Source organism: Sapajus apella, unplaced genomic scaffold (assembly GCF_009761245.1).
Source record: "Sapajus apella isolate SASKATOON/1434 unplaced genomic scaffold, GSC_monkey_1.0 scaffold33, whole genome shotgun sequence".
Lineage (NCBI taxonomy): Eukaryota > Metazoa > Chordata > Mammalia > Primates > Cebidae > Sapajus > Sapajus apella.
Genome location: NW_022436973.1, coordinates 4,443,243 through 4,466,530, shown reverse-complemented (window position 1 = coordinate 4,466,530; position 23,288 = coordinate 4,443,243). Strand labels below are relative to the sequence as shown.

Here is a 23,288-nt window from a genome sequence, read left to right as displayed (position 1 = left end):
GTGCCAGTGTACCTGAGCACTTGGGTTCCTTCAGAGTTATGGCTAACATCACTTATTGAGTGCCATTCTAGGCTAGACGTGTGCCACGGCTGTCCCACACACTTTATTTGAACCTCACAGCAACCTTGCAGGGTGGATGGCAGTCTGTCTGTTTTGCAGATGAGAGGGCTGACTCAAAGGATCACTAGGCAAGCCCGCCCTAGACCTTGGCTCTGTCCTCCCTTAGGGACCCCTTTACATTTTGGTCCACACGGTGCTATCGTTCTGTGAAGGGATGTTTCTCTCTTCCCAGCCGGTGATAATCCTCCTTAGCCTTTACAGTGCAGGCAAGGGATACTGCTGCCTCCATGAAGCCCTCCCTGAAAGCCAGTAGTTCCTGACCTTTCATTCTCTCAGACCATAATCTGCAGCTCTTTCCTGGCCACAGTATCAGTCAGCCTCAGGGTTTATTTTATGATCAGTTCTTTGCACATCTGCCTTCTGTGGACTGTTTACTCTTTGGGGGCATGGGGTGTCTGTTCCCAATTGTGTCTGTGTCGCTTCTAGTATACCTGTGCCCTGCATGTCATAGGGATGTAGGACGGCTTAAGCGACTTGAAGGGAATTTACCCAAAAGAAAATGAACAGGGGTGCTGGATGAAATTCTGCATAGCACAACATAGTTTTGTTGGCATGCGGCACTTTTATGTCTGTGCTTACTCTTCTTAATTTTGAGATTAACGTATAACATACCTGTATTTTATAGTTAAATCTAGTTTGCTATTTTAGAAGTACCCCTCGGAGCCCCTTCACTTAGAATTTGATGCCGTTCATTAGCACAGCTCCTGGGCGCCTGGGTTTCCCGGAGCAGGATGGGCATGTTTTGTAAAGGTACATAGGGAAATAAAGACAGGCCTTGTAGTTACGTAGCCAGGCCTCAGGAAAATGAGTAGAGCTGGGGAATGGAAAGGGAACCCAGATTCAAATAATGGAGCACCCCACCCAACGGGATATCCAACCCCCCTCTGCAGCGGGCACCATCTGCTTCCCATCTGGTGCTCACTTGCCTGCCTGCATGGTCACTTAGCTCTTCTCAGTCTCAGCTTCTCTTTGTGCTTTAGGGTCACATTCCCCAAGAGAGGACCTTTGGTGGTGTTTCCTTCCCCCATCATTGGCCAGAGCCCTCAAGACAGGTCTCCTGTGGGCTGCAAGTGGTGCACAAGTAGGACGTGGCCACATGTTTGGGAGAAACTGCCAAGAGTCACTTCTCCCAACAGGGTACTGCGGGAGTGTTGGGAAAGTACATGATAAATGGCCTACCCCATAGGAAACCTTGCACTCACTCCTGGAGGGTGTGTAAAGTTGGAGAAGACTATCCTTGCCATCAAGTGGCCTAAAACCAGTAATAGGCCAGAAACACACCTACTGTTCATAGAAGGAAGTTGCCTTATAAATTGATAACTTGTATGATCATATCTATGTTTTCCAGATAGAGTTTCCCACCAACATGATCTAAACTACTGAACTTGAATCACACCTTTTGATCTAATTTTTGGTTAAATGAAATACAGAGGATAGGAATAAATAATACTATAGCTACATGTTAACTCAGATGCTATACTGAATGCAGTTTTGAAATCTAACCTTTATTATTTTTATTGAAACTTTAGTGAAGAGTCTGTCATTGAAATGTGATTCCCCGCAATTACAGTTAGAAAAATGTGATTTAAAAAAAATTATTTTGCAATCCATAATCTGTATTGCATATATGTAATCCTTGCTACTCACCTGTCTTTAGCCAGTTTTAGATTATTTTTTTTTCCTTTCCATAAATCAATATGAACCTTTTTTTCTAAGAGAAATGAAGAATTAATTTTTTTTCTTTTTAGAAATTCCGGGATTTCTTTAATCAAAATGAAACCAGTGACCCAGCAAGGGATACATGTGTGATCCTTACAGTGGAAGGGCGAACATTTCCAGTGGATATCTTTTATCTACAAAGGTTCGATGATGCTTGAATTCTTGATGACGGCAATTAGAAAACTTGGCCTCTGATGTACAATGTCAGAACTGCATTTGCTCACAACTTTAAAGGATGGGGAGGTGCATGTTTTGTGTCCCCTGTCATTGATCTAGAATGGTCTTACCCTGCTTCATATCACTGCTGAATTTAGTTTAAACTCTTCACACTGACGTGTAGGTTTCCAAGAGTCTGTGGCCAGTAGCTCAGCCAGAAAGCAAAGGTGGTGAAAGGTTTTAGGGAAGGAAGCTTGATGGTTTTCAGAGCTGGGGTTTACAAGGCTGCCTGTCAGCAGGGACAGTATTGGTGATTTGAATCATTTGATTCTCAGTTCCCTACATCCCTAGTAAGAAGGCCTGGTTGACATTTTGGGGAGTAGCCCACTTGGACAAAGAAGGTACCATCCTAATTCCTGCATTAGTCACTGGACAAAGACCAGGAGCCGGTTCCAGGGATTGATAAATCCAGAGTTGTGCTTGATTTCTGAATCGTTTTGTTGGAGAGCACATCTGTCAGGGCCATGCAGCTAACCCATAGACGCTGCTATTGATTAGGAGGGAAAATGGGCTGGGAAGAGCGTGGGCTTCAGCACTGGAACCATAACTCCCAATTTTCATTGGTCCAACATCTTCGCATGCTGAAGATAGCACATCTATTTGTATGGGTATGTCATTTTATTTCTTTGCAAATAAAGCTACAAATCATAGTTGACATATAATTATGGATTATTCTTGAATATTAGATTTGAAAAAAATGAATATTTATTTTATTTATCCATGTACTAATTACCCGTTGGGCAGGCCCAGACTAACTTTCATGAGCTTTGCTGCCAGATTATTAGGGTAATTGATCTGTATTACCAAGCATATTCTAGTGATGAATTCATCCCATTTGTCTTTTCAGTCCTGTTCCAGATTATATCAAGTCAACTGTGGAAACTGTGGTGAAAATTCACCAGACAGAGGGAGACGGAGACATTTTAGCATTTCTTACTGGCCAGGTAATGCCATTGTACCTCCCTGATGAACAGACATGTTAAGACAGCACCAGAATTAATACAGAGCCTTGTTACTTTACTCAGCCATTTATTTCATGTTTTGTTGTATTTTGTGGTTCCATAATTGTGTAAAAAATTGTTTGATTCAGTGTCATTCATCTACCAACTGGATTGTCAGGGATTCGTTAGCTCCTGCCTGTTCTGTCTGCAGAGGGTAAATAAATGTATTTTAAATGTATTAGCTGGTTCCAAAATAAACTAGGTAATTGAGTTAGGGCTATTTTGTTTGCCAGAATTGGATACTACGTTAGGTCCATGGTCCTGCACGCGTGTAGCTGCTGTGTACCTCTTTCCAGTGGCACCTTTACAGCTCATCCTGGAGGTGATAAGTGGCCACATTACTGGAAAAACAACTAAACAGACCCACCTGCTCGCTCAAGGTGGCAGCACCATCCAGACCTGTCTTCCAACTGTCATCTTTTCCACTGCCAAACACTTTCCATGGCTCAGTAATCTTTTTTGGAGAAAGCGTATAGTGATTTTATATGCTGCAACTTGTCCGTATGCATGAGATGCTTGTTTGACACCGTGTATGTATGCTGGGTAAAATAGTCATTGTTTTTATTTATTGGGAACTCTTCCATTCATTGCAGATCATATAGAGGTTTTAGTAACTAATATTATAGTTGCAAAATTTCACCCATTGTCATCATTGTTCATTAGCATTTAATTAAGTACCATCCCAGAGTAGAAGTTGATGGCACTGAAATTCTTGAATCTGATCAGAATTAAAATCCAGATCCCAACTTTTATTTTCTTTCAGTATGATAAAATGGCATGCTTTAAATTGATCTCAGTTTCTTTGGTTCCTGGTTCAATTCTTTAGGAAGAGGTAGAAACTGTGGTGTCGATGCTCATCGAGCAGGCTCGAGCACTAGCTCGCACTGGGATGAAGAGACACCTCCGAGTTCTCCCCATGTACGCAGGACTGCCTTCCTTTGAGCAAATGAAAGTGTTTGAAAGGGTGTCACGCAGTGTCAGAAAGGTGAGACTATCCTGATGACCAAGAGTGCCGGCAGCCGTCTATAACCATAGTGGTGCTCCTTTGTAACTTGTTCTGAAACTTTCTAAACACAGGATTTCTTTCAGGGTTCTAGGTCCATATTTCTGTGTAGTAGATCTCAAAGCACACAGTAAATAATACGTTGTGAAGATTTCTAAACCTGCCCCACTGAAGGGTCACTCTGACAGTAGTTAGCAGAGCAGGTGACTTCTCTTTTCTTGTCTTCCGCCTTCCTAATATTTCCCAAGACACAGGCTTGCTTTGGCGTAAGAGACTGTTTGGGGGATTGAGGTCAGTAAGGAGCAATAGAAAGTAAACGTGGTTTCTAAATAATTTGTTTTAAGTGTCAGCTTGCCTATTTTAAAGGGCCAAGTTTAAATCAATTAATTCAAGGTGTGGCTTAAAAATGTTTAGCCTTGAAGTTAGCGTGGTGAAGGGTGTGGTGGAAAGCATTGGTTTGAAGGAGCTGGGAGGCAGCCAGTCTGCCTACTGTTAATGGTCCCCTGGGGCCTGACTCTGGTTTTTCCTTCCATTAGATGAGGGCTGCACAGAACCAGCTGGAGGACAGCTTTTCCTGTAGTAGCTATTTATCAACAGGTGGCAGAGAATAGAGCAAGTGAGGGGTGGTCTGAGGATCCACTCCCAATTTCAGACTACTTGGAAGAGGGTGCCCAGCCTCTGGACTATTGGGATGGAGCAACTTGACTCTGCCCCATTGAACATTAATTACAGCCAGCCAATCAGGAGACCTGGATTCTGCCTCTGAGCTACTGTGTGCCCTGGGATGACTGACTTTAACCTCAAATCTCAGTTTTTGCAGCTGTAAAACATAAATAACTTTCAGATGGGTGGTTGGAAGTGTTAAATATTTTAGGATTTTTAGGAGTTTGTTAAAAGCAAAAGAATAAAATGACTTTTATTCTTCTTTCTGTGGGGGACTTAGGTGATAGTGGCCACCAATGTGGCAGAAACTTCTATCACAATCAGTGGCATTGTGTATGTGATCGACTGTGGCTTTGTGAAACTCCGAGCCTACAATCCCAGGACAGCTATCGAATGCTTGGTGGTGGTGCCAGTCTCCCAGGCATCAGCCAACCAGCGAGCAGGTCGTGGTGGTCGTAGTCGCTCGGGAAAATGTTATCGCCTTTATACAGGTTAGTGTGGCTTTCCCTAAGGGTTTTTGACTTTCTCGTAGTCAGCCTTGGCATCAGAGAGCATAGCAAATGTTTACTCCTAATGGTAGAACTTGTAAAATACAGGACTTCCTTACAAGGTCCTGTGTAATCTGACCCCCACTGCCTTCCTCACTCTAAATATGGTGTTTCTTTGCTTCTACTTTGGCCAGTGAGTGAGTGCCTATTTGCCATCCTGTTCTAACCTAACATCTGGGTGCAGGCCTGTGTAGCCATGTGCCCCTAGGGCATGGGCTGTGTGTCCTGGATCCTGTCTTTCTTGCCTTTCTTTCTTGACTTAATGTGCTGTTTTTGTATTCCAAGATCCCTGAGTCTTGCAGAGTCTCACATTGGATTCCACTTTTACTTTTGGTTCACAGCATCTTTGCTAAGAAAATGGAAGGTCTGTTCTAAGACTCATTAATAGAAAGCAAATAGTTGGTAAACTCCTGCTCTGTGCTGTGTGTCATGCTAGGCTCTGAGGGAACAGAATGAAATTTTGATACTGTCTCAGCCCTTCTGGATCTTTCTTCCAGCTTGAAGACAGCCTTACCTACAGACAGTGATGGACCAAGAGCTGCTCTTTCTCTCTCTGCACTTCTCTTTTGTGGGGAATGCTGCTGAGATTTTCCCCAGTTGTCTAGACTCAATTTCCAAGTTATTGTTAATTCCCTTCTCTGTCCAGTATCCATCTGCATTCACTTAACCAGGCCCAGCGTTTTTTATTTTGTTTTGTTTCGTTTCTTTCTGTTTAGCTACCCCTGAGGAAGGTCCAGGGGTTTTAGCTCTGCCATTTATCTCTTCTTTTCCTTTCTGGTTATCATTGTCCTTGTTCAGTCTTTGATGTTGATCTTTCTTTTAGCAGATGTTTGCAGAGAACCTGCTGCCTGCTGGCCGTGGTGCCAGAGCCTGGAGACCTGGAGCTAGTAACCATGGTCGGGGGCCACAGTGGCCGACAGTCTGGTGGTGGAGATAGACCTCAAAACAGATCAGCAAATTATTGTATGATAGGGAGCTATAAAGAATCAGGAACCTTGGAAGCAGAGAGCAGAGGCTTTTCCTTGAGCTGTTTTCTCTGCTCAGCAGATCCTCCTTGCCTTTCAAATCCTCTCTCAAATGGCAGTTCCCTCATGAAGGTACCTTAGATGCCTTCTCCCCACAGCTGGTGTTATCCTTCTGGGGACTTGAGGAGCCCTTCACAACCAGGGTGGTGTTTGACCCTGATCTTACTGGCATTACAGTCCTTATCTGGGTGAAGAGGTGATTGGGGATATTCAATTTCAGCACACCAGGCAGAGGGAGTAGAATGTACACATACTTGGAGGGAGGGAAGTGGGTTTGGAGCATTCATGGAAAGGAGGGAATAGGCAGAACCCAGGGCCAGAGGCCAAGGGCAACCACTGAAGATGCTAAGAAGGAAGACCTAGAATGGAAAAGGGAGAGCCAGGACTGAAAGGCATCTTCTCACATGCAGAGGAGAAGGTTTCAAGACATTTTCTCTTCAAAAAATAATTTATTGAGGTGAAATTTACATAACACAAAATTAATCAAATTAAAGTGAACAGTTTATTCACAATGTTGTGTGACCAGCACCTCCATCTGGTTTCAGAACATTTCAGTGACTCCAGAGTAAATTCCCTTATGCCTTAAGCAGTTTCTCCCTATTCTTCCTGGCTACCAGCCCCTGGAAGTACCAGACTGTGTTCTTCTCAATGGATTTCTCTCTTTTGGATATTTCATATAAAGTATCATACAATATGTGACCTTTTATGTCTGGTTTCTTTTACTTAGCATAATGTTTTCAAGGTTTATCTACATCGTAGCATGTACTTCATTGCTTTTTATTACTAATATTCTGTTGTGTAGATAAACCACACTTTGTTTATTCATTCATTAGTTGTTGGACATTTGGGCTGTCTTTGCCTTTTGGCTATTGTGAATAGTGCTGCTATGAACATGCATGTCCATGTACTTGAGTACATGTTTTTAATTTGTTTGGCTATTACAGGGTTATATGTAATTCTGTAACTTTTAAGGGGCTCAATTTGCTTTTAAAGAGGCCAGCATTATCTCATGTGCCAAGAAATCATGGACTAAACATAGACAGGTGGATTTGGGTGAAAAGTCACTGAATCCCTTTGCCTGAGCAGTTTTAGTGGAAGCGTTACTGGGGAAGGCCCCTGACTGCAATGAGTGCGTTGGTGTCCAGCCTGTAGGTTTCCAGAGGAGCCTCCAGAAAGTGTTGGTTTGAACAGGTGTGCCACCTGCTCAGGCCGTTCACAGTTTCTCAAACCGTCTAGGACTTTTCCTCAGCTTATCTGCTCCCACTAACGACTACACTGCTTCCCAGCTGAACTACACAACATGCCCTCTGCAGAGAAACACTTTGGTATCTTTTCCTTGGGCTGTTTACTCTTTGCCCAACAGATCCTTCTTGTCCTTCAAATCCTCCCTCAAGTGGCAGCTCCCTCATGCAGCTTCCTCAGATGCCTTCTTCCAGCCACTCTGCTTCTCCTTACCTGAGCCTCCATTTCTCTGTGGGAGGACCACTCCCTGGGACTTTTCCTGTTTCTCCTCCAAGGTCACCTGTTTCTGGTCCAGGTCTCAGGCCCCTGAATATCACTGAAGCTTTTCAAGGGGATTGTCTGCGATTCCTACAGCTTCTGGCCCCATGCCTTACACACTTGAGTCCTCAGGAGAACTTGCATGTCATTGAACTTTTAGGAAACACCCACTTCCTGTGAGCTTTTCAGCAGGGTGGTCCTCTTATGTGGTAACTTTGCTTCTCTCTTGGTCAGCAGTTGCCTGGAAAAATGGGGTTGTCCTACCAAGAAGCTGTATCCCAAATGCTCTTGAAACTAAAGGGAGTACCCTGTTTGGAACTTCCTGCTGTTGCCCATCATCGAGAACCTTCCAATTAGACCCAATTTGTATCAGTCAGCCCACAGAATATTGGTTGTCTATTTTCTCAAAGAAAACCTTTTTGAAGTTCTTCAGGGATAGTGATATTTCTTCATGGTAGCTTTTGTTTTGTTTTCTTTTTCTCTAGTTGACTAAAGCTTTATGATCTAACTGGAATTTGGGCAACCCTTGTTTTGTTTAAGAAGGGTGTGCATCAGCTAAAATGTTGACTGATGTGGGAGGTTTTGGTGGGTGGAGCAATCTCTATATAATCCTTAAGCTTTCTGAATATACATGAAAATGAGTTAATCTCTTCCTCTTTTTTCCCCACCCTTCCTGCCTAGCTTTTACAAAAAGGCCTTCTTCCAAAGTCTCTTTCCCTTTCACCTCCCTCTCTGTCCTTCCTGTCTTGGAATCTCTGTGTCTTATGTATGATGCTCCCCCTCCTCCCCTTGTAAAGTCACTCTTTCTTTCTGGTGGGGGATGTAAACATTCATTTTTTGGTTTGGGGCAGCATTGGATTCTGGGAACAATATTGTGTACCTGGCTTGTTGATTTAAAAACTTTGATTTGGGCGATGTTTGCTCTTTATAAGATTTGGTCATTTGTTGTATTTCGGTTACTATTTTGGTGATTTATCTTGAAATTGTTCTTTGCTTATATGTGAAGCTCTTGCCTTCTTGACTTACTCTACCCCAAACAGAGATGGTGGCAACTGGGAACTGACAGTGATTCAGTAAATACTTGTTGGTTTGATTTAATGTTTTGGTGACAGAAAAAAAAAAAAAATTAAAAAACAGAATTTTAAAGTAAAAAGATAAAGTTTTATAAAGGTGTATTCAGTTATATTTATCTAAGGCATTTTAAAAATAGAATGGTCTTTCCTAAGTATAAAAAAACTTCATGTCATAGTATTATGCGCATCTGCTTCTAGAACCCTAGAGCCCCTTGTTCAAGATAGAGAAGAAAAGTTGTCCCTTTGGCATAGTGATTGCATTTGATTGTGACATTTGGTCCCAAACAGTTCTGATTTCCTATCCTCAGAGGAAGCCTTTGACCAGTTGCCTCAGTCTACTGTTCCTGAGATGCAGCGTAGTAATTTGGCACCTGTCATCCTGCAGCTGAAAGCACTAGGAATTGACAATGTCCTCAGATTCCACTTCATGTCGGTAAGTCCTGCCTGCTGTCTGAGGCCATAGGGAGGCTAGAGAGCTCACGGGGATGTCAGGACACTGTCGTAGGGCATGCCATCTTGCGTTTTCTTCCCTACTCAGGTCATGTGTTGTGTGTCTGCTTTGCACCAGGCCCTGTGCAGGACATAGGGGAAAACAGCCAGACAAGGTAGCCACAATTCCTATTCTTAATAGTTCCTGTTCTTGTCTGCTGGGGGATAGAGACAAGTAAGTGGGTCATTACAGAGCAGTGTGCCCAGGATGCTGAGAGACAGAGGACGGGCCCCCGGCTTAGTCATGTCCCAGGTGAAACCTAAAACCCAAGTAGGATCTTACCAGGTTAGGAGGGGTGGGGAGTTCCAGGACAGCTAGTCTTTGTACAGGTCTAGATGCAGGAGTGCCATGACTGAGGGATCCTGGAGGGTTTCAATAGAGCTGCAGGAAGACCCTTGTGTCTGATTGTTTCCTGAGATGATTTCTAGGAGTGGAATGACTGGGTCAAAGGGCCATAGTCCTGTTGAGGGTCCTGTGACATGGCCAGATTGCTTTACTGATGCCATCTATAGCAGTGCATGAACGCCCACCTTGTGGTCCTTCCATTGCGCCATGTTATCTTCTTTTAGTTTTGCTGATTTGATTGGCCAGAGACAGAGAGAGAGGATATTATTTTTATTATAATTATTTTTAAATTTCTCATAAGGTAGATTTGTCTGAAAACATTAGTTTATATTTCTTCTGAATTGTTAAGCTATTTATCTGTTACTATTTGTGTCTATTAATGATTTTCAAGGGTCGAGTCCTTTGAATATAAGACGTTAATCTTTGTCTATAACATTTCTTACAAATATTTCTTTGTCTATCATATTTCTTACATTCTATACATATTCCCAGTAATCTGTTTTTGCCTTTATAGTTTCTTTAGTTATTCTTTTTTTTTCTGAGAGTCTCACTCTGTCACCCAGGCTGGAGTGCAGTGGTGCCATCCTGGCTCACTGCAACCTCTGCCTCCTGGGCTCAAGTGATTCTCGTGCCTCAGCCTCCTGAGTAGCTGGGATTACAGGTGTGTACCACCACACACACCTGGCTAATTTTTTTTATTTTTAGTAGAGAGAGGGTTTTGCCTCGTTGCCCAGGCTGGTCTCAAACTCCTAAGATCAGGTGACCTAAGGTCAGGATTTTTGGATAGTAAAAGTCCCTAATGTCATATGTCATGGTAAACTAGGTGAATGAAAGAAGAGAACATACAAATATCAACTGTCCCAAAGAAAACTGTGTACTTACCATAAGTATAGAGAAAATGGACCCTTTGGTTATCAGTGTAGAGCAGAAGATTATTATAAAGAGAAGATAAATGGACGGAGCCTAGTGGCTCATGCCTATAATCCCAGCACTTTGGGAGGCTGAGACAGGTGGATCACTTGAAGTCAGGACTTCAAGACCAGCCTGGCCAACACGGTGAAACCCCGCCTCTACTAAAAATACAAAAATTAGCCAGGCATGGTGGCAGGCACCTGTAGTCCCAGCTACTTGGGAGTCTGAGGCAGGAGAAATGCTTGAATCCCGGAGGCGAAGGTTGCAGTGAGCCGAGGTTGTGTCACTGCCCTTCAGAGAAGGCAAAAGAGCAAACCTCCTTCTTTAAAAAAAAAAAAAAAAAAAAAAGGAAAGATAAACAGTATGTTCTGATTTAAAGGCTTATCAAAAGTGCCACATGTAAAATTAAAGGAAAACATACAGTGACAGAAATGACATGAATATCTCAAAAAATACAAGGAGTTTTTATACATACATAATTCACAGTAAATATTCACTAAATAAAGCTAAAGGAAAGAAACAGCACAAATTCAGATTGTAACTATCATTAGGACATGTTGAGTTTCTCTAGGAGAGATGTGAGTGCACAATAATACAGCTATAAAGGATGATTTTACACCAATTCTTTTTCTTTCTTCTTTTTTTGAGACAGAGTCTCACTCACTCTGTCACCCAGGCTGGAGTATAGTCATGCAATCTTGGCTCACTGCAACCTTCGCCTCCTGGATTCAAGCGGTTTTTGTGTCTCAGCCTCTCAAGTAGGTGGGACTACAGGCAAGAGCCACCACATTCAGCTAATTTTTTGTATTTTTAGTAGAGACAGGGCTTTGCCATGTTGGTCAGGATGGTCTTGAAAACCTGACCTAAGGTGATCTACCCGCCTCGGCCTCCCAATGTACTGGGATTACAGGTGTGAGCCACCGTTCCTGGCCGACTTTACACTAATTAAATGATCAACTATAAATAAAAATGGTGAAATCCAAAACTGCCACAATTTGGGAAAGTAACTTTCTTCCATGTTGTTCATGGTTTTCTACTGTTTCTGTCCTCATGGAGGACTTTCTGACAATACTGAATGAGCCGTAGAAATGCCTGCTATTTCTTCTCATAAACACTTCCGAAAAAATAATTTGGAAGAAGAAAAAAAGCTTACATATATGATAATACTTATAGCATTTATATTAAATTTTAAACTATAAATAATGAAAATCATAGCAAAACTTTTGGACAGTTGAAAAATGAAAGAAGATATATAAATTTATCTTCACATATTTCCTTCTGGTTATTATCCCCTGAAATTGTGGTTTTTGTGGTTGAAATTACAGGGTGCGTAAGATTTTGTATTTTTAGCGATGTTATTTACAATGGTAAAAACCTGGAAACAACTCAATTGCCCAGTAATAAGAAAATTGACTTCTTTATGGAGTATGATTGTCATAGAGTATTATGCAGCTCTCCCAAGTATTTACTGTGAAGTTAGTTTGGGTACACGAAACAGTGGAAACAGAAAAACTTGTCATAAGAAGACCTCAGTAAAACTATACATACACAGTAATTCCAGATATGTTAAAACAGTGTTGCTGTATTATCCCAAATCAGTTGAGGTCATAGAGAAATACCGATAAATGTGATTAGATGAAAATACTATAGATAAGATCTTTGTGGGGAGGCGGATAATTTTTTTTATTAATTGACTGGAAATCAGGCCAGGAATTGAATCAGAGAGGACCACGTTTTTTCTGTAATCGTTTAAAACCAGAGATCGCTATTCCTGTTATCTCATGCACTCTCAGTATAAAGGATCCCTGAGCATTTAAGCTCCTTCATTTAGGTGTTGTCCATTTTGCTTCTTTGTAGAGAAAGATGTTGTAGGTACCAGGGAAGGACTAGTGGATAATTTACGTGATCTACTCGGTGATTTGTTGAATCCTCTCTGTGTCATGAATCCAGTAGGTTTAGTTCCTGCCCTTGTAAGTGTGTTCACCTGTGTGTACAGTCACTGCAACTTTTTAAAAAGTTTAACTTTGGTCTTTGGCCAAGAGAGTAGGGGCGGTAGACTGGGAAGAACGGGGCCAGAATTCAGCTTTGCCACCAACTGCCTATATGACCTTGTTCAAATGTCTTTTCCTATTGCAGTTCACTTTCCTCATCTGTACAACTGAGCTAAAACAATGTGACAATTAAAATACATTTGTTAACGTGAATGCATTTAGAAAAAACGCTATGTGGATTTAGAAAAAAAAATGCATTTAGAAAACATGCTATGCAGTTTTAAAAAGTCCTATAATGTTATTACCTGGCTTATTAGAAACCACATAATTTAGAGAGAAAAAAATAATGCCTGACACTTAGGTGCTCAGTAAAGATTTCTGGAAGGAAAGGAAAGATCTGGAAAATCAGACTGAGGGTCACAACATCAGCTTTGCTTATGAACTTTAGGTTCTCTAGAACTCTCTATTATTTTTGAAGTTCAAATTCAGCATATGTTGCAGTTTTCCAGACAGGGATTAAGAAAAAACAAATTCAGCATATGTTATTTACCCATCATGGGGCTGGGAGTGGGTCTCTGGGTGACGCAAAGATAAATTGTCCCCGAGCCTGGAGTGCTGCAGTATCCTGGGGCCCCAGCGTGGTAGGAGGTTGAGTCTGGGAAGTAAAAATTAGAAATGTGTCAGAAGGGTTTAAGGAAAATGAATTGATAGTTTAAGATAGGGACCTATCACGTCTGATGGAGGGGAGGATGAGGGAGCGCTTCATTGGGAGATGTTTCATCAACTGAGCCTTAAAGGCCAAGCAGTACAAGGGTGTCTAGAAGGACAGGAACGGCATTTCCAGAGGTGCCACCAGCATGAACAGCAACGTGGAGGCTGGGAAGAAGGGGGCTTGCTAGAGGGGAGCGTGCATTTGAGAAGGAAATAGCCACATTTTAATGTTTGTTGCCCAAATAAATTGATTTAGGAAGATTTTTATGTTTTTTACAGCCCCCTCCTGCACAGTCGATGGTTCAAGCCTTGGAGTTACTGTATGCTCTGGGAGGTATACCAATTTCTTTCTTACCATTCTCTCTTATTATATGTGTTTTCTTTTACGATGTTAGTGAGGTTGTATTCACTTTAGGGCTCTTAGCATCTTCAGGAATGGGATTGGTGCTCCCCATATATATAATCCCCTTAATGATAGTTTATTGAAATAGGAAGTTGGGACCATAGTTAGACACATGAAAGCTGATGATGGCAGCCAGTGTATAAATATGCCAGTTTGTCAGAAGCTATTAAGAAGAATCACCAGGGCCATACTCCTAGGAGATGTCTAGTGATCAGCAGTTCCCTACCAGGATGTCAGCTCTTACCTCCCCAGAGCTTTTCCTCCACCCAGCAACCACATCCTGAATCTGTGGCTCGGTATCCTCTCCCTAAATCCTCTTCATTTCATTTCTGGAGTTGCTTATGGAGAACTGGGGACATTATCAGCTTCTAGTATCGTTTGGGCAAGAAAATACCATGTTATGGGGGAGCTTCTGTTTTGATTGTTGATTGAAAATGTGTTAGGCTGGTGCAAAAATAATTATGTTTTTTGCCATTACTTTCAATGGCTTTTGCCTTGATAGCGTTTATCTTGACATAGAGAAAATCATAGCCAGAATTCACCTCTTCAGGAAGTATTGTCTCTTCTGTGACTGGTACCCCAAGTGAATATAATTTCCAATTTGGAATTAAGTTGTAGTGGAGCTTTTGTTTTATGAGATTTATTTTGAGTGCTACTTTAAAAAAATAGCTTTATTGAAGTGTAATTTATATACCATACAATTCACTCATTTACAATGTACAAATTCAGTAGCTTTTGGTATATCCTCGGGGTTGTGCAACCATCACCACAATCTAATTGTGAGCGTATTCATCACCCAAAAAGAAATCTTTACCCACTGGCACTCAACTTCTCATTCTCTTTCCCCTCAGTCCCCCAGCCCAAGGCAACCACTTATCTGGCTCCATCTCTATAGATACTTTTTATCTCTATAGGTGTTCCTTTTCTGGAGATTTCATGTGAATGGAATTGTATAATATGTGGTCTTTTGTGATTGGCTTCTGTCTCAGTCTGTCTTGTGTTGCTTTAACAGAATACTTTCTAAAGAGTTTTATTTAGAAATTATTTTTTTCTCCACCCAACAACCACATTCTGAATCTGTGTGGCTCAGTGATGGGTAATTTCTAAGGAGGCTTATTTGGCTCATGATTCAGGTGGCCGAAAGCTCCAAGATTAGGCAGCTGTATTTGAGGAGGGCCTCAGCATGCTTCCATTCAAGGTGGAAAGCAAAAGGTGAGTGGGTGAGTGCAGAGATGGTATGGCAAGAGAGGAAGCCAGAGAGAGAAACTGAGGAAGCCAGGCTCTTTTAAGAACCTGCTCTCATGGGATCTAATCCATTACTCACCCTGGGTAAGGGCATTAAACTGTTCATGAGGGATGACTCCCATGACCCATACACCTCCCACTAGGCCCCACTCCCCAACACTGCCACATTGGGTATCAAATTGCAACATGAGCTTTGATGGGGACAAACCACATACAAACCATAGCAGCTTCTTTTCATTTAGTGTGATGTTTCCCAGGTTCCTTCCTGTTGTAGCTTATATTCGTACTGTATCCCTTTTTATTGCCGAATAATATTCTGTTGTATGGATATACCACATTTTTTTTTTTAATCCATTCATTAGTTGATGGGCATTTGGGTTGTTTCCACTTTTTGGCTAATATAAATAATGCTGCTATGAATACTAGCATATAAATATGGTTTTGGTGGACATTCCCACCAGCAGTGTATGAAGAGTTCCAGTTTTTCCATATCACTGCCAATGCTTGTAATTGTCTTTTTTTTTTTTTTTTTTTTTGAGACGGAGTTTCACTCTTGTTACCCAGGCTGGAGTGCAATGGCGCGATCTTGGCTCACCGCAACCTCCGCCTCCTGGGTTCAGGCAATTCTCCTGCCTCAGCCTCCTGAGTAGCTGGTATTACAGGCATGTGCTACCATGCCCAGCTAATTTTTTGTAGTTTTAGTAGAGACGGGGTTTCACCATGTTGACCAGGATGGTCTCGATCTCTTGACCTCGTGATCCACCCGCCTCCGCCTCCCAAAGTGCTGGGATTACAGGCTTGAGCCACTGTGCCCGGCCTTGTAATTGTCTTTTGTGTTAGAGCCATCCTAGTGGGTATAAAATGGTATCTCTTGGTTTTGATTGCCTTTCCCTGATGAGTCATGATATTGGGCACCTTTTCATGTGTTTGCTGCCCATTTGTAAATCTTCGTTGGAGAAAAGCCTGTTCAAATCCTTTGCCCATTTTTGCTTGTGCTATTGTCTTTTAAAAAAATTGAGTTGAAGCTCTTTATGTATTCTGGGTACATATTCTTATCACATATATGGTTTGTAAATATTTCTCCCATTTCTGTGGTTTGGCTTTTTCTTACGTGTACTTGCTTTTTACTTATTAGTATGGTTTGCAGTACAAAAATTTTAAGTTTTGGTGTAGTTCAGTTTATCTATATTTTTCTTTTGTTATGCGTGCTCTTGGTGTCATGTCCAAGAAACTTGCCTAACTCATAGTCATTAAGATCTTCTCCAAGGTTTTGTAGCTTTGGCCCTTAACATTAGGTCTGATCCATTTTGAGTTACTTTTTTGGTGTGGAGTGAGGTAGGGGGTCCATCTTTATTCATTATGTTGATTTTACTTATCTGTGAATAGCCAATTACTGATTTAAAAGATCTCCAGTGTTTTAAAAGGCCTTCAGCTGGATTTACATAAGATCAGCCTGGAGTGAATGTGTGTTGGAGAAGAGTGGAGAAGGTTTCCACCTCCTCTTCTCAAATACATAATAGGAACTGGAAAGCAGGTTTCTTGGGCAAATATGTCATGAGGATGAGAGAATGTTGACAGCATAGGAGTTTTTTTATTTGGGCTGGTTTTTCTCCAGTAAGACAGAATGAAATTTAAAATATTTCCTATTTCTTCAGTACCCTAAATAAGCTGGAAAATGTAGAGGGAGCCTCCCAGCTTAATTTAATTTCAAGCTGAATTATCACCTTTAAAGGGATGTCTTACTGAGCTCTGCCTTACTCTGATCTCTTATAGCATTTTTTTTTTTTTTTTTTTGAGATGGAGTTTCGCTCTTGTTACCCAGGCTGGAGTGCAATGGCGCGATCTCAGCTCACCGCAACCTCCGCCTCCTGGGTTCAGGCAATTCTCCTGCCTCAGCCTCCGAGTAGCTGGGATTACAGGCACACGCCACCATGCCCAGCTAATTTTTTGTATTTTTAGTAGAGACGGGGTTTCACCATGTTGACCAGGATGATCTCCATCTCTTGACCTCGTGATTCACCCGCCTCGGCCTCCCAAAGTGCTGGGATTACAAGCGTGAGCCACCGCGCCCGGCCTCTTACAGCATTTAAGTAGTAAAACAGTAGTCTATACTTGGAGGTCTTGGGAATCCAATACCTGGATTTTGGCAAGTAGTAGAGGGCAAGGAGAGCAGGCGGGGAGTTGAAGGAGTCAGCCCAGTTCAGTAAAATGCCCAGGAGGCAGTCGCATGAACAGTTCTGATGTTGGCACCAGAGGGATCTGGGTTAGTGTTTAGATTCCAAGTTGCTGGCCTTGTAGTTGCTCATTGTGTTAGTCTGTTTTCATGCTGCTAATAAAGAAGTATTCAAGATTGGGTGATTTATAAAGGAAAGAGGTTTAATGGACCCACAGTTCCACATGGCTGGGGAGGCCTCACAGTTTTGGAAGAGCAAAGGCATGTCTTACATGGCAATAGGCAAGAGAACTTGTGCAGGGGAACTCCCATTTATAAAACCATCAGATCTTGTGAGACGTGTTCATTATCCTGAGAACCATATGGGGGAGACTACCCTGTGATTCAGTTATCTCCACCTGGCCCTGCCCTTGACATGCGGGGATTATTACAATTCAAGGTGAGATTTGGGTAGGGACACAGCCAAACCTTATCACTCATGTAGTGTGAGAAGGGCCTGGGACACGGGATGCCATTGATGCGCTCCTGGCACATCTGTGGCCTCTCAGGTGCTAGAGGTAGAAGAAAGTCCAGACAGTGACTGAGGGGGCAAGTGGGTACAGAGAAGCATGAGATTGCGGGGGGCAGCGGGGAGCAGGAGCTGGGGAAGAGTAGTTCCAAGAAGCAGCAGCCAGCAGAGCCAAGTGCTGCCGAGGCTGTCAGGAAGATGCCTTGCGTTGGCACTTACCGCCAACCGTTGTTGGCTTACCGTTGTTAGGTTCTTGGGAAGAGTGGTCTCTTTGGAGTCGTGGAAACAGGTAAGGCTGCTGTGGATTGAGGAGAGGCTACCAGCAGAAGAAGGCTGCAGGGACATTTCCTTATAATTAAATCCTTCAATAGAAGTCATTAGAAGTATCAGTTTTTAAAAATTGGATATTCAAGAGCTCAGCAGAGATCTTTTCTTCTTTTAATGTAACGACACTCTAGTGTCACATGGAGTTTGGTAGTGCATGAATCATCTTTTAGATACTTTTTCTTTTTAGCATACATTATCTTTTATTCTCTCAACAACTGTAGGCCTTCCAACACAATGGTACCTGCCTTCTGATTTCTTTTGTTGTTCTTACGGCAGGTCTGGACAAAGACTGTCGCCTGACTGAACCGCTTGGCATGAGAATAGCAGAGTTTCCTTTGAATCCTATGTTTGCCAAAATGCTGCTTGAATCAGGTAGGTAGAGACTGATAGCTTGAATTGATTTTATTTGGACTGTCAGAGGTGTTGTTTACCTGAATTCTGAGCACTGTGGGGAAGAGGGCAGAATATGCTAAAGAAGTGTATATATTTATCTATAACATAACATTTATTGTTTTAACCATTTTAAATGTGTAGTTCTGTGATACGAAGTACATTCACATTGTTATGCAACCATCGGCACCACCCATTTCTAGAACTTTTTCCATCTTCATCATTGAAACTCCATACCTGGTAAACACAAATTCCCTATTCTCTCCTCCACCACTACTTTCTGTCTCTATGAATTTGACCACTTTAAGAACCTTAAGAAGTGTATTCACACAGTGTTTGTCCTCTGTGTCTCTCTTGTTTCTGTTAGCGTAATGTCTTCCAGGTTCATTCATGTTGTAGGATGTGTTAAAATCGTCTTCATTTTGAAGGAGAAACAGTATTTTACTGGATATCTGTAACATGTTTTGTTTACTCATCTGTTGTCACTTTGGTTGCTCCTAACTTTTGGCTGTTGTGAATAATGCTGCTATGAACATGGATACACAAATATCTGTTTGAGTCCCTGCTTTTACATTTTTTGAGTATATAGCCAGAAGTGAAATTACTAAATCATATAATTCTTTAATTTAAAAAAATTGATTATTAATTGACAAATAATAATTGTATATATTTATGAGATACAGTGTATTTTATGTATATGTTGTAGAGAGATTCAGTCAAGCAAATTAACATATTTGCCAGTTCACCAACTTATTTTTTTGTGCTAAGAATGTTAAAATTCTATTCTTGTAGCAATTTTGAAATAAGCAATACATTCTTATTAACTGTGGTCACCATGTAGTGCAATAGATCACTAAAACCTATTCCTCCAGTCTAACTGAAACTTTGTACCCTTTGATTAACACCTCCCTTTTCTCCATTCACCCCCCTGACACAGGGGATCTCCTTGCCTCTGGTAACCACTTTTCTACTCTCTGTTTCCATGAGATTGACTTTTTTAGATTCCATATATAAGTGAGATCGTACAGCGTTTGTCTTTCAGTGCCTGCCTTATTTCACTTGGCATAATGTCCTCCAGTTCCATTTATGCTATTGTGAATGACAGCGCTTTCTTCCCTTTTTTTCGGGCTGTATAGTATTTCATTGTGTGTGTACATAGTTATGTATACCACATTTTCTTTCTTTCTTTCTTTTTTTTTTTTTTTTTTTTGAGTCAGAGTCTTGCTGGAGTCGCCCAGGCTGGAGTGCAGTGGCACGATCTTGGCTCACTACAACCTCCACCTCCCAGGTTCAATTAATTCTCTGCCTCAGCCTCCTGAGTAGCTGGGATTATAGGCGCCTGCCACCACGTCCGGCTAATTTTTTGTATTTTTAGTAGAGACGGGGTTTCACCATGTTGGCCAGACTGGCCTTGAACTTCTGACCTAACGTGATCCGCCTGCCTCGGCCTCCCAAAGTGCTGGGATTATAGGCGTGAGCCACCGTACCCAGCCGAGAAACAAGGTTCTAAGTATGGGCTGGGGAAGTGCATCATTCATTAAGTGGGAGGTGGTGGGGAGATGGGACAGGCAGTGCAGTGTGCTCTGCCTTGCACCCTGGAGTGGTAATTGCTGCTGACTCTGTTTCCAGCTGCTCCCGTGCGCTCCAGCAGCCCCCATCCTACTTTGCTCGTCTAGTTGTGCCTTGGACTTCCCAGCTGAGATGAGCCCTTTTGAGAAGGAAGCTATTTCACAGGAGTCAGGAGCAGAGAAACAGCAGGAGGGGCACAAGCCAGCCACTCATTCCCTGCCCCCTTTCCCTCTCTGACTTCCTGCCAGGATTCTAGATGTTCCCACAGGAGGGTAGGGAGCAGGTGTGGAGCTGACCTGCCCTTAGTGATGGGGTCAGTCTTGACAGAGTCCCCCGTATTTCAGCTGCAGAGGGCAGTAACACCTCCTTTTTTGGAGTCCTTCAAGGCTGCTGTTCATCTGGGCTACATATGGGACTTCACATTTGGCTGACCGAAATATTTATGTACTATAAACTTTATTTTTATTTTTCTGACAGAGGGTCTCACTCTATCACCCTGTCTGAAGTGCAGTGGCATGAACTTGGCTCACTGTAGCCTTGACCTTCTGGCTTTAAGCAATCCTCCTGAGTAGCTGGACCACAGGCACCTACCACTACACTGAATTTTTAAATTTTTTGTAGAGATGGGGTTTTGCCATGTTGCCCAAGCTTACATACTATAAACTTTAAAAGTTAAGTTATAGAAAAAATACGATCTTAGTCTTCAGTGTGATGCAAGGAAAATATCAGAAAATGTCTTTCACTTCTTGTTGACACATTATATGGTTGAAACTAAATATGCTTTTTGTTTTACAGGAAACTTTGGCTGTTCTCAGGAAATTCTAAGCATCGCTGCCATGATGCAGATCCAGAATATCTTTGTGGTCCCGCCAAACCAGAAGTCTCAGGCAGTAAGTCAGCTCCCTCCCCAGGCTGTCTGTACCAGTCTCTTTTGCTTTGAGCTTTCCTTGTTAAAACTCTGCCCAGGAACTGCTGAAGATAGCGCTGTACAAATGTGATCAGCTCATGTTTTGAGTATTTATTGTGTGCTTGATGTTGTGCGAGGCATTTCGTAGGCATCATTCCACTTTATCTTCATCATAAACTTGGGAAGTAGATATTATTATCATATTTGATTTATTTATTTTGTTTGAGAGGGAGTCTTACTGTGTCGCTCAGGCTGGCGTGCAGTGCATGATCTCAGCTCACTGCAACCTCCACCTCCCGGGTTCAAGTGATTCTCCTGCTTCCCGTGTACCTGGGATACAGGCGTGCTCTGCCATGCCTGGCTGATTTTTGTATTTTCAGCAGGGACAGGGTTTCACCATGTTGGCCAGGCCCATCTCGAATTCCTGACCTCAGGTAATCTGCCCGCCTTGACCTCCCAAAGTGCTGGTATTACAGGCATGAGCCACTGCGCCTGGCCTATTATCATGTTTTAAAGATGGAGGCACAGAGAGGTTAGGTAACTCATTCACAGTTGCACAGCCAGAATTGTTGGCTGTGGATTCACAGTCCAGAGCCCCAGACCTTAACCGTTGAACTACCAAATTCCAGTTTCTGTCAGGGAAATTGTCATTCAGACTGCTCTGCTAGAAACCTTGGTCAAGGACATTAGTGAGGACATAAGAAGTCAGATGTCTGGAGTACAGCAGGCTGATTCTGGGCACCACACGGCATCATGGTGGTGTTGCAGTTGGGCCATTGTGAGCTAGAGAGATCTAAACCCCACCTAAGGCGTGGGCATCAGCAATGACTAATTGAATGAACACTGGAAAGACGGAAGGAAAAGTTTTGAGTCTGAAGAGACACTTGGAAGTAAAGTGTGCTGATAGAGGTAGGTCAGAGGTAAGTTCAGAGTCACTTCCTGTTTGAAAGTCAGAATCAGCAGCCTTATGCATGGAGGGGCTGAGTTTGTATGTGTAATGAGGAGGAGAGAAACTTTCTTAGGGATTGTTAGGATCCTCCTCGTCAGTTGTGTATCTGGATTACCAGGTTTTTCTGCCTCTGTGCCCACATACTTATGTCCGTTTTTGTTTTGTTTTTACTTAACCTTCTTAATAGTCCTTTCTGAGGGCAGAGAAACTCACTTTAAAGCTTAGAGACTGAGGTTCTGACAACTCTGTCTACAGTTGCAATATTTAACCCCCTTCATCTCCACTCCCTGCTGTATTTTTCACCTCTCCTGCTTCTTACCACCTGCTCTACTATGTATATTCTGACTTGTTTGTTGCCTTTCTCCCACCACTGTTTTATTCACTGTTACATCCTGGATGCTTAGAGCGGTGCCTTGTCTATAGCAGGTGCTTGGTAAACATCTGTTAATGAATGAGTAAGTGGGAGAAAGGAAGGTTGATTGATTATGCGGTATTTGGTTCAAGGCTAAAATTCTGAGGTTAATAAATACGCGGCCATGTGCTACATAACGACTTTTCAGTTAATGATGAACTGTATATAAGATGGTGGTTCTGTAAGGTTACAGTACAATATTTTTACTGTGCCTTTTCTGTGTTTAGATACATTTAGACACAAATACTTACCATCCTGTTACAGTTGCCTACGGTATTCAGTACAGTAACATACTATGCAGGTTTTAGCCTAGGGGCTACAGGATATGCCATCCAGCCCAGGTGTATAGTAGTCTATACCATGTAGGTTTGTTTAAGTACACTCTATGATGTTTGCACAGTGACGAAATTATCCAGAGACACATTTCTTGGAACATAACTTGCGTTGCTAAGTGACATGTGACTGTATCTGTGTACTTGCATATATATTGTATGTGCTGCTGCTTTAACCCATGGGAACAGATGGCATTGCTCGGGATCTTATAGAAAGAGAAACCTAAGGATGGGCTGTGAAAGGATTGTACAATTGATGGTAGTCCAGGACTATTGAGTGTCTGCTGTGTATTAGACAGCTGGTCCCCTGTCTTCCTGGTGCCTACTTTCTCTTGGGGGTTGGGAGGTTTTTTCTGAAAGAGATGATATTAACTAGATAGGGAGAGAGACTAGAACATTAACATTTTATCAATTTTTTTTTGCCAGATACTTTATATTAAATTATCTTAATCCACAGCAATCTTGATAGATAGGTTTAGTTTCCTGATTTTACAGATAAGGAAATCAAGGCTGAGAAGGGTTAAGTAACCAAGCTGAGGTCTTTCAGGATATAGCAGAGCTAGAATGCTGCAAATCAGGTGTTTCTGAATCCATAACCCACATGCTATTCACCATGCAATGTTACTTCCCAGTGCAAAAGACTTACAGGAGTCTCTCTGTCTCTTTCCCTCCCTCCCTCCCTCCCTCCCTTCCTCCCTCCCTCCCTTCCTTCCTTCCTTCCTTCCTTCCTTCCTTCCTTCCTTCCTTCCTTCCTTC

General features: G+C 42.3%; 1 protein-coding gene across 1 annotated transcript in view; it reads left to right on the top strand.

The window, feature by feature from the left end:
* The window catches only part of DHX35 (DEAH-box helicase 35), a 77,256-nt gene that overhangs the window by 34,478 nt on the left and 19,490 nt on the right, over positions 1-23,288 (top strand). The window contains exons 9-16 of the mRNA XM_032294942.1: positions 1,869-1,981; positions 2,903-2,999; positions 3,883-4,041; positions 5,003-5,213; positions 9,177-9,301; positions 13,597-13,651; positions 18,250-18,345; positions 20,728-20,822. Coding sequence (XP_032150833.1) covers positions 1,869-1,981; positions 2,903-2,999; positions 3,883-4,041; positions 5,003-5,213; positions 9,177-9,301; positions 13,597-13,651; positions 18,250-18,345; positions 20,728-20,822 — 951 coding nt within the window. The remainder of the gene's footprint in view (positions 1-1,868; positions 1,982-2,902; positions 3,000-3,882; positions 4,042-5,002; positions 5,214-9,176; positions 9,302-13,596; positions 13,652-18,249; positions 18,346-20,727; positions 20,823-23,288) is intronic.